This window comes from Carcharodon carcharias, chromosome 19, assembly GCF_017639515.1.
Source record: "Carcharodon carcharias isolate sCarCar2 chromosome 19, sCarCar2.pri, whole genome shotgun sequence".
NCBI classification, from domain to species: domain Eukaryota; kingdom Metazoa; phylum Chordata; class Chondrichthyes; order Lamniformes; family Lamnidae; genus Carcharodon; species Carcharodon carcharias.
Genome location: NC_054485.1, coordinates 7,004,992 through 7,024,612, shown reverse-complemented (window position 1 = coordinate 7,024,612; position 19,621 = coordinate 7,004,992). Strand labels below are relative to the sequence as shown.

General features: G+C 44.6%; 1 protein-coding gene across 9 annotated transcripts in view; it reads left to right on the top strand.

Annotated features, from left to right (window-relative positions):
* The window catches only part of LOC121291579 (CTP synthase 1), a 116,580-nt gene that overhangs the window by 21,342 nt on the left and 75,617 nt on the right, over positions 1-19,621 (top strand). For all 9 annotated transcript variants that reach the window (XM_041212977.1, XM_041212979.1, XM_041212976.1 and 6 more), the window contains exons 8-12: positions 2,763-2,914; positions 5,904-6,036; positions 10,607-10,695; positions 11,390-11,484; positions 18,936-18,998. In XM_041212977.1, the coding sequence (XP_041068911.1) occupies positions 2,763-2,914; positions 5,904-6,036; positions 10,607-10,695; positions 11,390-11,484; positions 18,936-18,998 (532 nt within the window). The remainder of the gene's footprint in view (positions 1-2,762; positions 2,915-5,903; positions 6,037-10,606; positions 10,696-11,389; positions 11,485-18,935; positions 18,999-19,621) is intronic.

Sequence of the window (19,621 nt, the reverse complement as noted above, 5' to 3'; positions counted from 1 at the left end):
CGTGTATATGTTTAGTTTGACAGTGTTCCTGTGAAGTGCCTTGGGAGGTTTTTGCTACAGTAAAGGAGCTATATATATATATATAAATATACACACTTTGGGCAGAATTCTCTGCCTGTCGGGTGGGTGGGCTTGACCCAGTCTCCGGTGGGCAGGGAGCCGATCCCCACTGGAGAAGGGGGACCTGCCGCCATTTTACATGGGTGGGCCAATTAAGGCCCGCCCAGTGTGAGGTCCAACGGGAAGTGCTATGCGCTCCCTGTGCGGAGCGGGGGGGGGGGGTGGATTCCCTAAAAGCGAGAGTGCGCTCTTTCACGCATGCGCACGACAGAGTGCACACCTCCCTGAGGCTAACTGCAGCCTCAGGGAGAGCGCCTGGATTTTGGAAAATATTAAAAATAGAAAAAAAAAATCCCTTACATGTACCCCTCGTGACAATGTCACGGGTTGGGACATGTTCATAATTTACAGAACAACTTTATTATAATTTTTAAAACCCTGCATGAAACCTTATCCCGCCGCTGGATGAGGTTTCGTGTTTTCTCTATTGCCCACCGGGGCTCCTGGCCTGTCCGCCAGCCTTAAGGTTGGACGGGCAGGTCCTTTAATTGGTTAATTGATCCTGTCAGTGGCCTCAATTGGCCATTGACAGGTCGGTGGGCCCACAGCTGATTTTGCCGCCCCCGCCTACCTGAAAATTTAAATGGGGCGGGGTGACATTTCCGCCCAACATCATCCCGCGTCATTTTACACATCGGCAAGCAGGCCCCGCCCCCTTCTCGCCAACGGCAAAATCCTGCTCATTATATATTTGGCATTTTTGAAGTGGAAAAATTCCAGAACACTTTATACAAGAGTAAAAGGACGCCATCAAGATGCATGAGCATTTGTTAAAATTTTTGTTTTGGTTTTTATTTATTTTAAAAATATTGGCGCACAGTTGCTGTATCAAGAAGTAGAGGTGCCACTGATTAATGGGCACATTCTAACTAGTGATGGAATGCTTAATTTCATAAAGTTTCTTTCAATCTTAACTATGTTTGGAGCAGCAGCAGAGTGAGGACCCACCAGGAAAGAAATCAAACCATGATTTAACCTGTTGAAGAAGAGTCACATTGGACTCGAAACGTTAACTCTGTTTCTCTCTCCTCAGATGCTGCCAGACCTGCTGAGTTTTTCCAGCACTTTTTGCTTTTGTTTCAGAGTTCCAGCATCCACCGTATTTAGCTTTTATTTGCGACTCACCTGAGTTGCTTTTACATAGGATTACGAAGGATGTACAGCACAAAAACTGGCCATTTGGCCCAACTCATCCACGTCAACATTTATGTTCCACTCGAGCCTCCTCCCATCTTTTGTCTTCTAAATCTACCAGCGTAACCACCTATTTCCTTACTCCTCAGTCGCTTGTCTAGCTTCTTCTTAAATGCATCTAGACTATTCGCTTCAACTCTTCCAGTGGTAACAAATTCTACATTCTCGTCACTCTGGGTAAAGGAGCTTCTTCTGAATTCCCTATTGGATCAACATCCTGGGGGTTACCATTGACCCAAAGCTGAAAAGGACTAGCCATATAAATACTGTGGCTACAAGAGCCTGTCCACCTATCTACAAGGCACAAGTCAGGAGTGTGATGGAATACTCTCCACTTGCCTGGACAAGTGCAGCTCCCACAACACTCAAGAAGCTTGATGCCATCCAGGACAAAGCAGCCCATTTGATTGGCACCACATCCACAAATATTCAATCCCTCCACCACCAATGCACAGTATCAGCAGTGTGTACCATCTACAAGATTCACTGCTGGAACTCACCAAGGCCCCTTCAGCAGCACCTTCCAAATCCACAACTGCCACAATCTAGAAGGACAAGGGCAAAAGACACATGGGAACACCGCCAACTGGGAAGTTCCCTTCCAAGCCACTTATCATCCTGACTTGGAAATATATCGCCGTTCCTTCACCGTCGGTGAGTCAAAATCCTGGAACTCCCTCCCTAACAGCACTGTGGGTGTACCTACACCACATGGACTCCAGCGGTTCAAAAAGGCAGCTCACCACCACCTTCTCAAGGGCAATTAGAGATAGGCATTAAATGCTGGCCCAGCCAGCGACGCCCACATCCTGTAAATTAATTTTTACAAGTTCCTGGTGACTATCTTATATTGATGGTTTCGAGTTCTGCTCTTCCTCACAAGAGGAAACATTCTCTCTTTATCCACCCAATCAAAACCTTTCACCATTTTAAAGACCTTTATTAGGTCATCCCTCAGGCGTGTTTTCAAGAGAAAAGAGCCCTAGCCCATCAATCCTGCTCTGATATGTATACCCACGCATTCCTGGCACCATCCTTCAGATCATGTACCTCCTAGTTGGTGATTTTACAACAATACTGGCAGAACCTGTGCGGCAGTTCAGAGGAAGGGGAATCTAATAAAGGGCAGAACAAATTGTAGAAAAATCTATCAAGACGTTGTGCCTGAAAAGTTCTTTAATTTTCTCGATATAATCAATCTGAAGATTAATATAGATTGTAAAACAAATTCTCCTTCCATCATTTTTTGAAAAGGCTGTTTCGAAATGTTTAGGTAGTGATGTAAGAGCTGATGGAGCTGCTTCTCCTGCCTGTGACTTTCTAACGTTACTTTTCCAACTCTTCCTGTGGTTACCCATTTCCTAGAATAATTAGGGATACACGTGCATGGTATTTACTTACAGTGGCGTTTCTCTTTAATTACCTTAAATAGCTCTGTTTGATTTCAGGTCATTTGTGTGTATGATGTTTGTTCCCTCTACCGAGTCCCCTTGTTACTTGAAGCGGAAGGTGTGGTGGGGTATTTTAAGGATCGGCTCAACCTCCAATTTGAAGCTAAGCCTAGAAGACTACTAAACAAGTGGAAAGAGATGGCGGATAGGTATGGTAACACTCTCTGTCCGTCTAACCATTTACTATCAAAGGATGCTTTAATTTTAGATAGTAACAGGCCTAATTTCCTCATGATAATAAATGAATTCATCATTTCTCAGTTTGTGTGCTGGGTGCAGGAATCCAGGGGTTGATTGTGTAAAGTTTCACCTTCTGATATGTTTACAATACTTTGACATGTCCAAGGCTAATTAATTTGCCTTTTAATCATGTATAAGATGAGCAGAATTCAAGAGAAGGAATTTAACCTGTAGCTCACCTGCAAAGAGAACTCAATGTAATTAATACAATAACTAGTGATTGTTAAGGTTTCAAGGGAAAACTATTTTTGTTGGTTAGGTACACAATGAGTGCTTTTTAATATTTGTTACTTGATGGCCTAATCTCGCTATTAGTACCTTTTGATCTTTTCATATTTCTTGTGTTTTATCTATCTGAGGGTTGATGCTGGTGGAGACCTGGATTCTGAATAGTTACAATTTAGGCCACTAAGTATACCACAACTTAGGAAGGACCTGTTGGCCTTGGAATCAGGGCAGCATCAGTTTACCAGAATGGCCTCCAGACTCCGAGAGTTAGACTACAAGAATAGATTAAATAAACTAGGATTGTGCTGAATGGAATTTGATCAAAGTTTTCAAGATATTAAGGGTAGAGAGAGAGAGAGAATCTATTTCCACTGGCTGGGGAGTCTAGGAATAGGGGGACATAGTCAAAAAGTTAAAGGCCTTTCAAGAATGAAACTAGGAAACACAGGCAAAGGGGAGTAAAAGTTTGGGCCTCTCTTCCACAAAGGGCAATTGATGCTAGATTGAGAATTTTAAGCGGAGATTGGTTATCAAAGCCATGAAGGGATATGGGATGAAAGTGGGTATACAGAGTTAAGTTACAGGTCAGCCATGATATAATTGAATGGCAGAACATGCTCAAAGGGTTGAATGGCCTCCTCAGGTTCCTGTGTTCCTATTTATTTCTGCTCACTGCAAAAGGAAGACTCAATAAGCAAACTTCATTGTGAATTGAAACTTAATCTTGCCTGGATGCTCACTGGGATGGGGTTGTAATGATGGAGCTGTAGGATTATAGAACAACTTGCCCACTGATCTATTCAATTGGCAAAACAGTATAATACTAACAGACCAAATACTTGGGTTCAGCTATAAATTACAAAGTTAAATTGGTGGAAATCTGGTACTTTCAGTGGTAGGCTAAATTCTCCCCTGAGCTCAGCATAACCAATTTTTCCAAAACTCCCTTTCCAGTTTAGAATGCAACCCTTTGATATTTATGTGACCATTTGGGGAGTTCTGTCTTGTTGCAATGACTTGTATGTGTAAACGGAGCATGAGAAGTAGTCTCATATCAAAAGAAATCTTTCACCTCCTGCGCGTGAATTTGACCGAGTGCTATTCTCCGAGCAGGTTATTGGCCCCAATGGGGCAGTCAGTACAGATAATGGCCACTCACGATTGTCTGTGTTGTGTAAGGAATTAAACCAGTTTTGTTCCAATAGGAGCCTGTCTTCAACTGATTAATGGAAGCAGAGACTGAAATCCTTAGGATCCACTGAAATCCATAGGATCCACTGAAACCCTGTTCATTTGCCTCTCCCAGGACATGCATGCAAAACCAGCCAAGATCCCTTTTAGAGAGCGGTTGACAAGAGAAAGTTAGAGATGTAATTGCTTTTAAGCAGGTGCATCAAATCAGAGAAAAGGGGGTGAGTGGGGGGGGCAAACAATGAAAGAGATCTGTGATAGGGCAGAAAGTAAGAGAAATTAAATGGCATAAGGGGGGTGATGGTTCACAGAAAAAGGAGATGAGAATGGGACGAGGAACGAAACAGCAGATATGTTCCGAGGAAGTCTAAATGGGTAAAACAGAATCACCACCACCAATTGCCAATTTTAAAACAAAAAGTGGGAATAAAATTGTTGAACTTTGCGTGTTGAGTCCAGAATGCTGCAAAGTGTCTAATCAGAAAAAGGTTCCCTCCTCCAGCTAAGTATTTAGTTGGTTACAAGTGCTCATCTGACTGGGAGTTGGGGGATGCAGCATGTGATTGATAACTGGGCTTTGAAGTGAGTTCTGGAGCGAAGGAATTCCTCAGAAATGGTTCCAGCTGAGATTGGTTTCTTTCCAGTTTGACAGGACCAGAGCTGTCGATTTGTGCATTGTACTCCATGACAATCCGCTGCCAGATAATTTGTAATGCTGTTATTCCAATCACCCGATGCAGTGAATCATACTTGGCTTTGTTACCCTGTCCATCTGCATCATGCCAAGATTCTCCGCCAGCCCTTGTGAATGAACTTGCCTTCATCGCAGAATCAGTAATGTTCTCATCACTGGCTTTGTTTGAATGTGTGCATTATTTGAATAAAAAGATGTGGTTCCCAATTTTCCAAATCTAGGCTGGCCTGTGGTAAACGTACCAAACTCCCTGACCCCTGTTCGGTACCCGTGGGGGTAACTACACTGTCGAAAAGGGCATCTTTCAGAGAAGCCCACCAACCCCCTCAGCTTCATGTAAAAAAGATCTCTTGGGGAGAGTCCAAAAAAAAATACAGCAGAGGAGTTCTCCTCATTTCTTGACCAATATTTATCTCTCAAGCGACATAGCTAAAATCAATAACCTGGTCATTAATCTCATTGCAGCCTGTGAGACCTTGCCATGTGCAAATTAACTGCTACAATTCCCAATAATACAACAGTAACTATACTTTAAAGCACTCAATCGGCTGTAAACCGCTTTGGGAAGGTCCCGAGGTTGCAAAAGGCACTATATAAATGTCAATCCTTCCCTTTTTTTTAGCCTGGTAGTGAAACTCATTGATTAGTTGAGTTCCTCTCTGGGAAGGTCCAATACGTGATCGATTTATTTTATATTAAAATGTGAAGTTTGTACATTTTATTCAGCTCTTCCATTCCTGTGACCACTGTTCTACTTTCTTTCCAATTGCAAAAACTAAAAACAGGTATGATCGCACATTAGAAAATTGCTCCATTGCATTGGTTGGTAAATACACCAAACTCTCTGACTCCTATGCCTCTGTCATCAAGGCTTTGGAACACGCCGCTCTGGCTATTAACCAGAAACTAGAAGTCAAGGTGAGTCAAGTAACTCTTTACTCCTTTTGCATTCCTTAAATTACACGTGGTCATTGTATTTCTTAACAATGGGTAACAAATTGAGCTGAATGGATTTTTTAAAAAATGCCCTTCGAACTTTTAGAACAATATCATATTATGTCAGACGCTATATTACTGGATGGTGGGCTGCGCTTTGCACTTGCTTTAAGATAAAGTTTTCAGAGAGCAATATCTTTTTTCAGAGAAAAAGTTAATCTTTTTTGGCATGAACTACCTCGCAATTTAATACACGTAGCTATTTCATATGTTGCAGTAGCAAAAGGTGGATATAAAGCTGTCTCAAAATAGAACATTGGAAATCTTGATCCCAGTTGATCTATCAAATGCAGCTTGTGTGGGATTGAAAATGGGGACAAAACGTAAGTCGTTTCAATAATCTGGCAGCATTGAGGAGATGCACCTTTGGTTATTTGTTGTACGATGGCCCCTGAGTAGGAGGATAATACACAGAAAAAGCAAATACACTCAGTCCTCGCTTAAAGTTGTGTTTATGTTCCTGAAAATCGCAACATGAAGTGGAATGAGTTTAAGTGAATCATAAATTCCCATGGGAATCAATGTTAAAGCCAGAGTTAGGTTCCTTCGGGAATAAAAACAAAAATACCTGGAAAAACTCAGCAGGTCTGACAGCATCTGCGGAGCGGGATTGCGGAGAGGGATACAGTTAACGTTTCGAGTCCATGTGACTCTTCATCAGAACTAAGACATATAGAAATGAGATGAAATATAAGCTGTTAGATGGGGGTGGGTGCTCGATAGGGGGGCCAGTGATAGGTGGAGGCAAAGAAGAGATTACCAAAGATGTCACAGACAAAAGGACAAAGGGGTGTTGACGGTGGTGATATTACCTAAAGGAGGTGCTAATGGGGACGTTAAGGGTAGAAAGCAGGACAAGCAATTGGGAGATGGCCCTAGTGGGGGTGGGGTGGGGGGAAAGGATTGAAATGGGCTAAAAGGTGGAGATGAAACAACAGATTGAAATAAATTTAAAAATAGGAGGGAAAAGAAAAATATATTTGTAAAAAAAAATTATAAATTATTGGAGAAAGGGGGATCGGAAAAGGGATGGGGATGATCTGAAATTGTTGAACTCAATATTCAGTCCGGAAGGCTGTAAAGTGCCTAGTCAGAAGATGAGGTGCTGTTCCTCCAGTTTGTGTTGAGCTTCACTGGAACGATGCAGCAAGGCATTACAACAACATTACACCTCAACCCCCTCCCACAGCACCTTCCCATGCAACCACAGAAGGTGCAACACCTGCCCCTTTACTTCCCCTCTCCTCACCGTCCAAGGGCCCAAACACTCCTTTCAAGTGAAGCAGCATTTCACTTGCACTTCCCTCAATTTAGTCTACTGCATTTGTTAATCCCAATGCGGTTTCCTCTACATTGGAGAGACCAAATGCAGACTGGGTGACCGCTTTGCGGAACACCTTTGGTCTGTCCGCAAGCCTAACCCAGACCTCCCTGTCACTTGCCATTTCAACACGCCACCCTGCTCTCATGCCCACATGTCTGTCCTTGGCCTGCTGCAATATTCCAGTGAAGCTCAACGCAAACTGGAGGAACAGCACCTCATCTTCCGACTAGGCACGTTACAGCCTTCCGGACTGAATATTGAGTTCAACAATTTCAGATCATGAGCTCTCTCCATCCCCTTTCTGATCCCCCTTTTTCCAATAACTTATAATTTTTTTGCAAATATATTTTTCCTTTCCCTCCTATTTTTAAACCTATTTCCATCCATTGTTTTATCTCCACCTTTTAGCCTATTTCGATCCCTTCCCCCCACCCCACCCCCACTAGGGACATCTCCCACTTGCTTGTTCTGATTTCTACCCTTAATGTCCCCATTAGCACCTCCTTTGGATAATATCACCACCGTCAACACCTCTTTGTCCTTTTGTCTATGACATCTTTGGTAATCTCTCCTTGGCCTCCACCTATCACTGGCCCCCTATCCAGCTCTACGACATAGAAATGAGATGAAATATAAGCTGTTAGATGGGGGTGGGTGCTCGATAGGGGGGGCCAGTGATAGGTGGAGGCAAAGAAGAGATTACCAAAGATGTCATAGACAAAAGGACAAAGGGGTGTTGACGGTGGTGATAATAGCTAAAGGAGGTGCTAATGGGGACATTAAGGGTAGAAAGCAGGATGAGCAATTGGGAGATGTCCCTAGTGGGGGTGGGGTGGGGGGAAGGGATCGAAATGGGCTAAAAGATGGAGATGAAACAATAGATTGAAATAAATTTAAAAATAGGAGGGAAAAGAAAAATATATTTGTAAAAAAAAATGATAATTTATTGGAGAAAGGGGGATCGGAAAGGGGATGTCCCAACCCCCCTTCTACCGGCTTATATTTCATCTCATTTCTATATGACTTAGTTCTGATGAAGGGTTATTCAGACTCGAAACGTCAACTGTGCCCCTCTCCGCAGATGCTGTCGGACCTGCTGAGTTTTTCCAGGTATTTTTGGTTTTGTTCTAGATTTCCAGCATCCGCAGTATTTTTGCTTTTATCTTAGGTTCCCTCAGGCATTGTTTTTGCCAGGCAAAGAGTGTACAAGCTGAAATGCTGTACCCTGCGTTTTGCAGCACTGTGCGTTCCTGGCTGAAGTAACTTGCGAAATAAAATACACCACTAAATACCAGACAGTGTACAACACAGAGAAAAAAAATACACACTCACCACGCAGGGTACAGCACTTCCAGGTTGACCAGACTCCATCTAGTTGCAGCAGTTGGTCAGTGCAGGTAACAGCCGGAGTCCCTGAACTGACCAACGTCTGCCACCAGATGGAGCCCAGGACTTCAGGGTGAGGTCCGCATGGCCAAAGCTAGCAGCAAGGAGCAGAACAGACCCTTCCGGTGGGGTGGGGGAAGGGGGGGGGTACAGGAAGCGACGCCAGGGGTCAAGGGCAGTGAGGGGGGTGGGGGTGGACCGATGGCGAGAACAGAATCGCTGCGGGGAAAGGTTTGTGCTCAGGAAGGACACAGCAGTGGACGTCCGAGGCAAACAATGTTCATGTGAAACTGGCAACGTTAAGTGGATATCCTGACGCCACCTTTCCCTTTGACGTTGTTAAATCACGTGAGTCAATGTTTAAAACGAGAACTCTCTGCGCAGCGGCTGCCGGAAATCTTAACGTGACAACCGGAAATGCTGAAAAATCGCAGCAAGTCTGGTGGCGTCTGAAAGGGCGTGGACCACAGGGGCAGAAACTAGGCCATTCGGCCCATCGAGTCTGCTCCGCCATTCGATCGTGGCTGATAAGCTTCTCAACCCCATTCTCCCGCCTTCGCCCCGTAACCTTTGACCCCCTTACCAATCAAGAACCTATCTCTCTCGGTAACCTGTGTGGAGGTGGAGACAGAATTGTAACAGGCTGGATCCTACACCTCCTGCCAGCAGGTTTAAAGGCATTGGGGGGCTGGGGGGGGGCCATAAAATCCAGCCAGTGGCCTCCCCATCGCCTACCTGCCCTCTCCTGGCCTGTCTGGAATCTTACAGGGAGGTATTGGTTGACCCATCTGTCCTTGGGCCTTACCCCACCCACACCGCTGTTTACCCACGGTGGGGGTGGGCACACCTTACTGGATGCCTGGCAGCTTTAGCTGTGCAGGCTGGCGTCGAGGAAGGGGTGGGGGGGGGGACCTTGTTTGCAGGCTCCCTGAGCCCTTTGAAGGTACCAGCTCCCTCACCCCCACCCCCTCCAACCTCCCCCACCCCCACATGGACTGCGGTGGTTAATTTAAAAGCAGTTGTACCACTGATTTTTAATGCTGATTTTAAAAGAAATTCAGTCATGGGATCATCACCGGCTGGGCCAGCATTTATTGCCTATCCCTAATTGCCCCTTGAGAAGGTGGTGGTGAGCTGCCTTCTTGAACCGCTGCAGTCCCTGTGGTGTAGGTACACCCACAGTGCTGTTAGGGAGGGAGTTCCAGGATCCTGACCCAGCGACAATGAAGGAATGGCGATATATTTCCAAGTCAGGATGGTGAGTGACTTGGAGGGGAATTTCCAGGTGTTCCCATGTATCTGCTGCCCTTGTCCTTCTAGATGGTAGTGGTCATGGGTTTGGAAGGTGCTGCCTAAGGAGCCTTGGTGAGTTGCTGCAGTGCATCTTGTAGATGGTACACACACTGCTGCTGCTGTGCATCGGTGGTGGAGGGAGTGAATGTTTGTGGATGTGGTGCCAATCAAGCGGGGCTGCTTTGTCCTGGATGGTGTCAAACTCCTTGAGTGTTGTGGGAGCTGCACACGTCCAGGCAAGTGGGGGGTATTCCGCCACACTCCTGACTTGTGCCTTGTAGATGGTGGACAGGCTTTGGGGAGTCAGGAGGTGAGTTACTCACCGCAGCCTCTGACCTGCTCTTGTAGCCACAGTATTTATGTGGTTAGTCCAGTTCAGTTTCTGGTCAATGGTAACCCCCCCAGGATGTTGACGTTGAGCAGTCTGCTAGTATTAGTGTAGCGTGTAAGCTTCTAAAGTGAGTAAAAGTATATCATCTTTCTTCACAGTACATCGACTCTGCAGATTTGGAGCCTTCTAGACAACAGGAGGATCCAGTCAAGTACCATGAAGCCTGGCAGAACCTATGTAGTGCCAAGTAAGCACTTCAAATTTTCTCTCTGGCATGACTTGTCCATCAGTACCACACAAATACCTCAGTAAAATACCCTTAGTAAAATGCTCTTCATGCACCTTTCAGATCAGATGAACAAATGCACACTAACTGTTTCAACCTACAGGAGCAAAAGTGTCAACCTTAAGGCTACACAAGGTATCGCCCTTGCCTAGCTCCACCATTTCACCTTTTAGTTCCTTGGGATGCTCCTTGTAAATTAGCTGCACATGAGAAATTGACACAGCGATGAGGAGTGTCTGAAAATGTGTTGCAGTTGTCATATTGCAAACCTCGGACTCATAAGCTGCCCCCTTCAGCAGAAATTTAAAGCACTTAAGTATTGAGGGTAAAATCTGAGTTTCAAGAATAATCTTTCTTTTAGTAAAGATTTAAATATGTTAACCCAGCAAGACATTGTGCTTTGAAAACTCAATGGGTCAGAACTAGATGATGTGTAATGTAGGCCAAGACAGATCACAAAACAGGAAGGGAAACAATGGGAGAAATCATTTTGTCTCTCCCTATTAAATGATACATTTGAAACCAAGCGTCAACTTAAAAAAAAGGTCCCTGGGGCTTTGAAAGAGCCCAGTATAATGAGTAAAGGATTGCTGTATTTGCATGCACCTTGGTTGCTGTAGTGTTGTGGCCACTCAGTGTTCATGGTTTCTTATAGTGGAGTTTTGGTTCCTGGTGGTTTCGGTTTTCGAGGTACAGAAGGAAAGATTCTCGCTATTGCTTGGGCCAGAAGACAGAAGAAACCTTTTTTGGGTAAGAGGTTTAATCCAACTCATTAGTTTAAGTACACGCTTTGTTTCGAGATTCTGTCTGATTTCCCATTTCTCCTTTGGCAACTGTCTGGGCCCCAAGTTCTGGAATCCCTTCCTGAAACCTCTCTCCGCCTCTCTACCTCTACCTCTCTTTCCTCCCTCTAGGACACTCCTTCAAACCCACTCCTTTGACAAAGCTTTGGTTCATCTGCCCTAATGTTCTCTTCTGTGCCTCAGCGTCAGTTTGTTTGATAAGGCTCCTGTGGAACACCTTGGGATGTTTTCCTACGTTAAAGGCCCATTAAGTTCAAGCAGTTGTTGAATTATTCAGTATACCTAGTATTCTTATAACTCTTATTACAGCCTAACAGCAGCAAAATTACTTGGGTGATTCTGTGATCTGGCGCTCCCATTAATTGTAATAGCTCGGAATTGAACGGATTGCTAACTTCCTGATCTGCTCTCTAGAGTGTGTCGGATCTTCAAATCAAAATGTTCACATTCTTAGGCAAACAAACAAAGCACTGAGCTAAAAGCATCAGTTGTTTTACAGGAGTGTTGTGGCTTCATTATCCATTGTTGCTGCAGTTAGTTGTTCAATCTCAGATCATTTTAGAATGATTACATTAGAACCGCAGGATCTCCGATATTACTAAATATTGAGATCATTCCAATTAGAGCGCACGTTGTTGCGAGTTAAAAGTTTTGAATCACTTTCCGAAAAAGTGGCAGCGTATCAACCGCACAAAAAAGAGCGGAGTTAACACAATCAAAGCTGGGTGCAGGGCTAGTGCAGCCGCTAAACTAACTCGGCGAAACCAAAACAGAAAATGCTGGCAAAACTCAGCCGGTCTGGCAGCATCTGTGGAGAGAGAAACAGAGTTAACGTTTCGAGTCCGTCTGACTCTTCTTCAGAGCTGACTCGTCTTGGGCAGCAAGATTTAAGGTGGCAGCCACAGCCCCCGTGCCAAAGCGGCTGTGTCTGAAATGAATTCTGAAACGTTATGTTTATGAGCAACTTAGATCCATGACTCGAGTGCCCAGGCCCCAGAGGCAGGACACTCAGTTGAAATGGGTTTATCAGTCCCCAGTGTCCCCCCCACCCTCTGGAATTTTCAAGCAGGCAATTACCCTTTCCCGGCCCTGCACCACACCAAACCACGCCCCCCCTCTCCGCCCAGTGCCTTGCAGCCTCCTGACTGTTTACCATCGTGTCCGCTCGCTTTCCTCCTTCTGCAATCCCGTGACCCGTTCTCTGACTCGGCCACCGCTACTCGTGCTTTGTTGCACTGTTCCTCTTGATACCTTTGACCCAGCTGCTCGCAGCCGTCCATCAGCCTTTTCTCGGCTGCCTTCTTCACTCCGTGATCGACCGCCAACCTTTCCCCCTTTTCCCGCACACGCCGTGGACCCATTTCCCCCGTCGCCCCTTTTTAAAAGGCGGCTGCGTCGTTGGTTTTGACTCTGGCTCTCCGCTGCTCACAGCCAGCCCGCCCTTCAGCCCATTCATAAGCCGCCTTCACTCAGAGTGACTGCAATGGCAGGACGCCACACTGCTCGACCCTGCGGGCCAGGCCGCTCACTGAGCTCAAAGGTCAAGGAGCAGCATTTGGAGATCCAGATCCGAGAATTAAGGAAAGGTGGAGCAGCCAGGGAAATGGGAAAGCAGAGGTTTCCTAACAGACTGCCAGTGTCAGTGAGACTGGGATAAGGAATGGTGAGAATGTGAGTGAGCTTCAGCTTCCTCTAGTCAGACCAAATCCAGGGAAAACTTAAGGCCATCGTTAGGCCTCATCTGGAGCACTGAGTCTAGTTCTGGGCCTCACACTTGAGGAAGGATGTGAAGGCATTGGAGAGAGGAAGTGCACAAGAATGATTCCCGGGATGAAGAGCTGTAGCAATGTGGATAGATTGGAAAGTTTGGGACTGTTTTCCTTGGAGAAAAAAAGGCTGAGAGGGGACTTGATGGAGGTATTCAAGGTCCTGAGGGGCATGGACAGGGTAAATAGTGAGAAACTGTTCCCGTTCAAGAGAGCATCAAGAACTAGAGGGCACAGGTTCAAAATAAGTGGGAAAAGGAGTAAATGTGATGTGAGGAAAAGTTTTTTCACTCAGAGGGTGGTTGGAGTCTGGAACAAACTTTCTGAAAGGATGGTGGAGGCAGGTTGGGTCAAGGTATTTAAAAGGGGATTGGATTGCTATCTGAAAAGCGAGAATGTGCAAGGTTATGGGGATAAAAGGCAGGGGAGTGGAAGTAGGTAGAATGCTCTTTCAGAGAGCCAGTGCAGACTTGATGGGCCAAATAGCCTCCTTCTGCACTATAAAGATTCTGTGATTCTGTGTGGCATCATCACAGACGCAGATAGAAAAAAATTGTATGGGACACAGTTTCGTAATCGGAAGGCTGAAAAGGAGAGAGAAGAAGTGAAGATTCTGAAGTATCTTTGTCCGCAACATCAAGAATTTGAAGGACGCTCAAAGGATCAACGTGAAAGTGAAGCGGAGACGACAGTTTTGCCCAATGTCTCATAAGGTGAAGTAGAGTTTGAGGAAGGTAGAAGATGGTGAACCAAATGAAGAAGTCAGCCAGGACCAAGATTTGAAACAAGGTGAACCAGCCACCAGTGTAATCAGTTTGAATTACGATGATCCTGCTACTGGCCCCAAATGTGATGATCCATGTGTGACAGACCTTGGTGGAACATGGATCAGAGCAAGTTCAGCCGTTCAACAGACCATAATTAAAGAAAATTCTCAACAAATCATGATAGAAGGACTCTTGCCAATGGACAAGAAATGCAGTGTTAGTGCCACCAGTATTCCATGTCAAAGGACTGTGTTTTGTTTCTGCTGCAAGCTGTCTACCACTGCTGTGTCATCTCTTATAAAGGTCTGAAAGATTGGCAAAACAGATGTACAATTCTAGCGCACACGAGCGAAGCAGTGAACATTTATGTAGAATTTTCGAAATGGAAAGAACTTGCACAGCGATTGAAAAATAAGGAAACCATTGATGGAGAAAATTTGTGCCTCATTAAACAAGAAGAAAAATATTGGCAGCATATGTCCGGTAGTTAGCGCCCTTAGTTTATTCCACACGTAGCCCTGAAGAACGTGATCAAATCATGCTGGTTAAAACGATGCAGGATTCTTTCATGGGAGACGCAGCCCAGGCGAATATTTTTAGTTCTCATTGCCTGAACAATTCTCCTGCGGCTTGAGGTAACACAGTCAGAGCACCTGTCTCCAGGGCTGGTGAGGGTTTGAATGACCATATTTTCTCCTTGAGAGGAACCAATCATAGTTAGTTGCAATGCCAGATGCCAGTACCATTGTTTGTGATGCAGCCCATGGTGGTATTATCATTCCTTGAGTGTACTGTATTGATACCGGTTCCTTGTGTCATTGCATTGGATAATCAGACTCTTAATTGCATGAGTCAATGGCAGGTAATGGCATTTCCCTGGTAGCATAAACAGCCAATATCCTGGTAGCAATCAGCCAATATCCAAACCCTTTTGATGAGCCACTGTTTTTACAGCCCTTCCTGCCCAGTCCTGTGCTATTGGCTGCAGCTTGGCTTTTGTACATTGTAGTCCCAAACATGAGGTCAAACCATCCTTGGGTCTGGATATTTTATTCCGTAGATTTCCCAGTTGGAGGGGATTCTGATCGTACAAGATAGAGCTGAGCAACTTTACAACCAACAAATAGTTCTGAACTCTGTGGTCCTGCCACATCCAGCCGTGAATGGTGATGGACAATTAAACAACTCATGGGAGGAGGAGGCTCCACAAATATCCCCATCATCTGTTATGACCCCCAGCTGAGGTTACCACTGGATAAGTCTGACCCCAAGGTGGAACCCGGCTTGAGAGATGCTAACTTTTTGTTTGTTTAGATACTTGGAGAGGGGCTACTGAACAGAATCACCAGAGTCAGCTAATGAACTTTTAACAAAAGTATAAAATATTTATTATACAAGAAAAGATTAACTATATTACAATACTCCTTCACCCACAACTATACCTTTACAGATACACACAGATTTGTAAAGATAACACAAGTTACAAAAGCTATTTTATATTCTAATGTTCATACTCTGTACAGTCCACGTAAACCTGTGGTTAGGCACACCACACTCTGAAACCAAGTGACAGATGCGACCTCAATCAGATGCTGTGAATCTTTCCTCAACAACACTCCCCCTTTCCCCAGATGCTTGTCACACCATGAACCAACTAGTCTCACCAAACTCCCCATCTTTCATTTCCAATCTCTACTCTCCAAGAACTCGCCTTGGAACCTTCTCCCAAACTGACGCCTTCACTCAGGTGCCTTCCGCAAGGGATCACCTCCAAGGTTTCGAACTCTCTTTCTGCTGTTCCACTTCCTTGGGTCACCACAAGTTGTCTTCCATGCACTCTCTCTCACCGACTCAGCTAACAACAGCACACCACTGCTACACATGCCCATTGCAAAGAGCTACAGAGCTTCGGTTGTCTCTTTGGATCTTCTTCTCTCCTGCAAGCTCTTCTCACTTTAAATCTGCTTTCTGCAGCTTTTGTCTCATTAAATTTTAAGCTTGGAGCCTTTGTCTCTGCCCTTCACTCTTAACTTCACTTAACAGGACCTTTTCCAGGTTCTTGTCCTTCCTTTGACTAGAATATCTGCTTGGGACTTTCTCCTGTTCTGCTCCCCTGGATTTTAGGGTAGTTTCTTTAGCTTGGACCTGGCTATCTGTCACTTTTGCTCTAGTCTCTCCTGGCAGTTGTCTTCAAAACCAACTGAACTCAAACAGCTTCCAAATCGAACTGCTGTTTCTAGTTTCTTCTGTGTATGTCTGTGGGAAGGACCTGCCTTTCTGGACCTCTGCTAGGCAGCAGTCCAATTTCTCTACTCATGTTCGTTTAACTGAGCTTAGAGTTGTTACTGCACAGCTGATAGTAAATGCTGAGTTGTTCAAATCCCAAAAGAAAACTTGAAACAACTACAACTTGTTTTGCAATTTGTATAACTTTTGAGATGTGTTCTGAATTCAGAAGTGATAAGACCACCAAGCCTTATAGGTTTTTACAAAACTGAACTAAACATTTACTAATAGAAGAAATTACTTTAAATACATACATAGCTCCTACAAAATAATGCTATGATAATTCTAAATCCCCTAATCAATCTAAATCCCAGCTACACTTTGTTAAGGCAACAGTAAGACGCACAGATTTTATAAGACCCAGGCAAAGAAACATTATACCCTGAGCAAGTCGAATTCCAAGTGAGTTTTCTTGTTCAACCCTTTGAGGCATAGATGCTGAAGGTTTATTCACACACTTATAAGATCTTAAAAAGGCCTTCCCTTACACACAGACCTTGCTCCTTCTTTATACATATCTTTCTCTTTGAATGCAAATACCCGTCGTTTCACTATGTCTTTGGACTTTATCTCCCTGATAATAAAACCTCCCATAGCACTAAGTTTTCCCAGTAATCTTTGGGAAAAATAAAGACACTGTTTCTAAACTTCACCTGGCTAGGTGACACATTTCACCCCTCCTTCGAAAACAATCCAGTCTGGTTTATTTCAAAATGCATATGTTCCCTTGACACCTATGTTTCTAAACTCACCCATGATTATCTAATTAACATTTCAAACCTAACCTCTCTTCTTAGATCAAAGCACCCAGACTAGCTGCCTCTAATTCAATTAAATCTCCTTGACAGAGTCATAAAACTGTCATTAGAAATGCAGGCACCTTTTTAAAGTGAAACTAAAACCCAATTTGACCTTTCTTAACGCACAGATACAGAAATACAAATCAAACTTAAGCATTAAAGCTAAAACTCATTCCTAACACCCACAACTACAATTATAACTTAATTAAACTATCTCCATTTCCTAACACATCAATGATGGAGGAGCCCAGCACATCAGTGCAAAAGTTAAGGTTGAAGCATTTGCAACAATCTTCAGCCAGATGTATCGGGTGGATGATCCATCTCTGCCTCTTTTGGGGGTCCCCAGCATCACAGGTGCCAGTCTTCAGCCAATTCTGTTCACTCCACGTGATATCGAGAAATGATTGAAGGCACTGGAATACTGCAAAGGCTATGGGCTCTGACAATATTCCAGCAGTAGTACTGAAGACTTGTGCTCTAGAACTTGCCACACACCAAGTGAAGCTATTCCAGTACAGCTACAATATTGGCATCTACCCAGCAATGTGGAAAATGGCCCAGGTATATCCTGTACAATAAAAGCAGGACAAATCTAACCCGGCCACTTACCGCTCCATCAGTCTACTCTCCATCATCAGTAAAGTAATGGGAAGGGGTCATCAACAGTGCTATCAAGCAGCACTTTCTTAGCGATAACCTGCTCAGTTTAGGCTCCACCAGGATCACTCAGCTGCTGACGTCATTACAGCCTTAGCCCCAATGTGGACAAAGGAGCTGAACTCCCAAGGAGAGAGTGACTGCCCTTGACATCAAGGCATGATTTGACGGAGTGTGGCATCAAGGAGCCCTAGCAAAACTGGAGGCAATGGGAATCAGGGAGAAAACTCTCCACTGGTTGGAGTCATACCTAGCACAAAGGAAGATGGTTGTGGTTGTTGGAGGTCAGTCATCGTAGCTCCAAGACATCACTGCAGGAGTTCCTCAGGGCAGTGTCCTTGGCCCAACCATCTTCAGCTGCTTCATCAATGACCTTCCTTCCATCGTAAGGTCAGGAGTGGGGATGTTCGCTGATGATTGCACAATGTACAGCACCATTCACAACTCAGATACTGAAACAGTCCATGCCGAAATGCAGTAAGACCTGGACAATATCCAGGCTTGGGCTGACAAGTAACAAGTAACATTCGCGCCACACAAGTGCCAGGTAATGACCATCTCCAGCAAAAGAGAATATAACCATCTCCCCTTGACAGTCAATGACATTACCATTGCTGAATCCCCCACTATCAACCTCCTGGGGGTTACCATTGGCCAGAAACTGAACTGGACTAGCCATATAAATAGTGTGGCTACAAGAGCAGGTCAGAGGCTAGGAATTATAGCAGTTGTGTGAGAGTGGGACAATTCATTTGTATTCATTTTTGAAAGTTAATTGTGGAGGGTGGGGGTGGGTGCCAGGCTAAAGGTTCACCTAGAGCTGCAAACACCCTTATGCTGGCCCTGGCTGGGTGTGTGTATTAAACAAATCCACTACCGTGTAGCAGAGTGGGCTGGGAGGAGGGTGGCATCTAGTCTGAGATCTCGCTCAAAGGTTGTAAATTGCAAGCTGCAACATCTTATTTTATCTCCTATCAATACCTCACGGTACACGATTTCAACCACCATTTCCCCCCCACCCCCACCATACATCCGCCCCTACTATACATTTGATTCGTAAATGCCTACAGGTTCACCACCTTTTTTTGCTGTGTCATTAATTTGCTGTGTCTACTTTAGGTGTGTGCCTTGGAATGCAGCTAGCAGTTGTCGAGTTTGCACGGAATGCACTTAACTGGCCAGGTATGGATGAACACATCCCGTCTATTTCCTGGAATATTTAGTGTTTATGCCAATGTATGAATGTAGCGTTATTACATTAACTTTCAGAGGTCTACGCCCACCTTGTGGTACCTGCCACATGACTAGTGGGGACCTGTCCGAAAAGCGAATTGCACTCTCCAACCGAGAAAAAAATGATTACCTTTCAATGCAAAAGCTTAAAATTTCAGCTAAAATAAGACTAAGCATTTGTAAGTTGCAGTATCTGTTCGGATCCGAAAAGTTAAATTCTGATTAAATTTGTAACCGGGACAGGTTGACTTCAACTAAAGCCAGGCCTGGAACTATATCTATGGACAAGCAGAGGTTGGAACTTTTGAGGCCCGCTCGATTACAATTTATAAATTCCCCATTCGTAAGCAGTGCCACAGGATAAATTGGTATAACATTGTGACTCATTATCATTTTGATATCGATCCCTTTTTTTTTGAAATATTGGCTTGGATTTCATAGTTAGCGAAGTGACCGGCAGATGCCGCCAATCTCAAAGAAAGTTACCCATAAAGATCTAGAGATGTCTGTGCTGTGGATTTCCCCATTCCCAACTTTAGTTTGAATCTGGCACCAAGTCATGAGAATCCCTG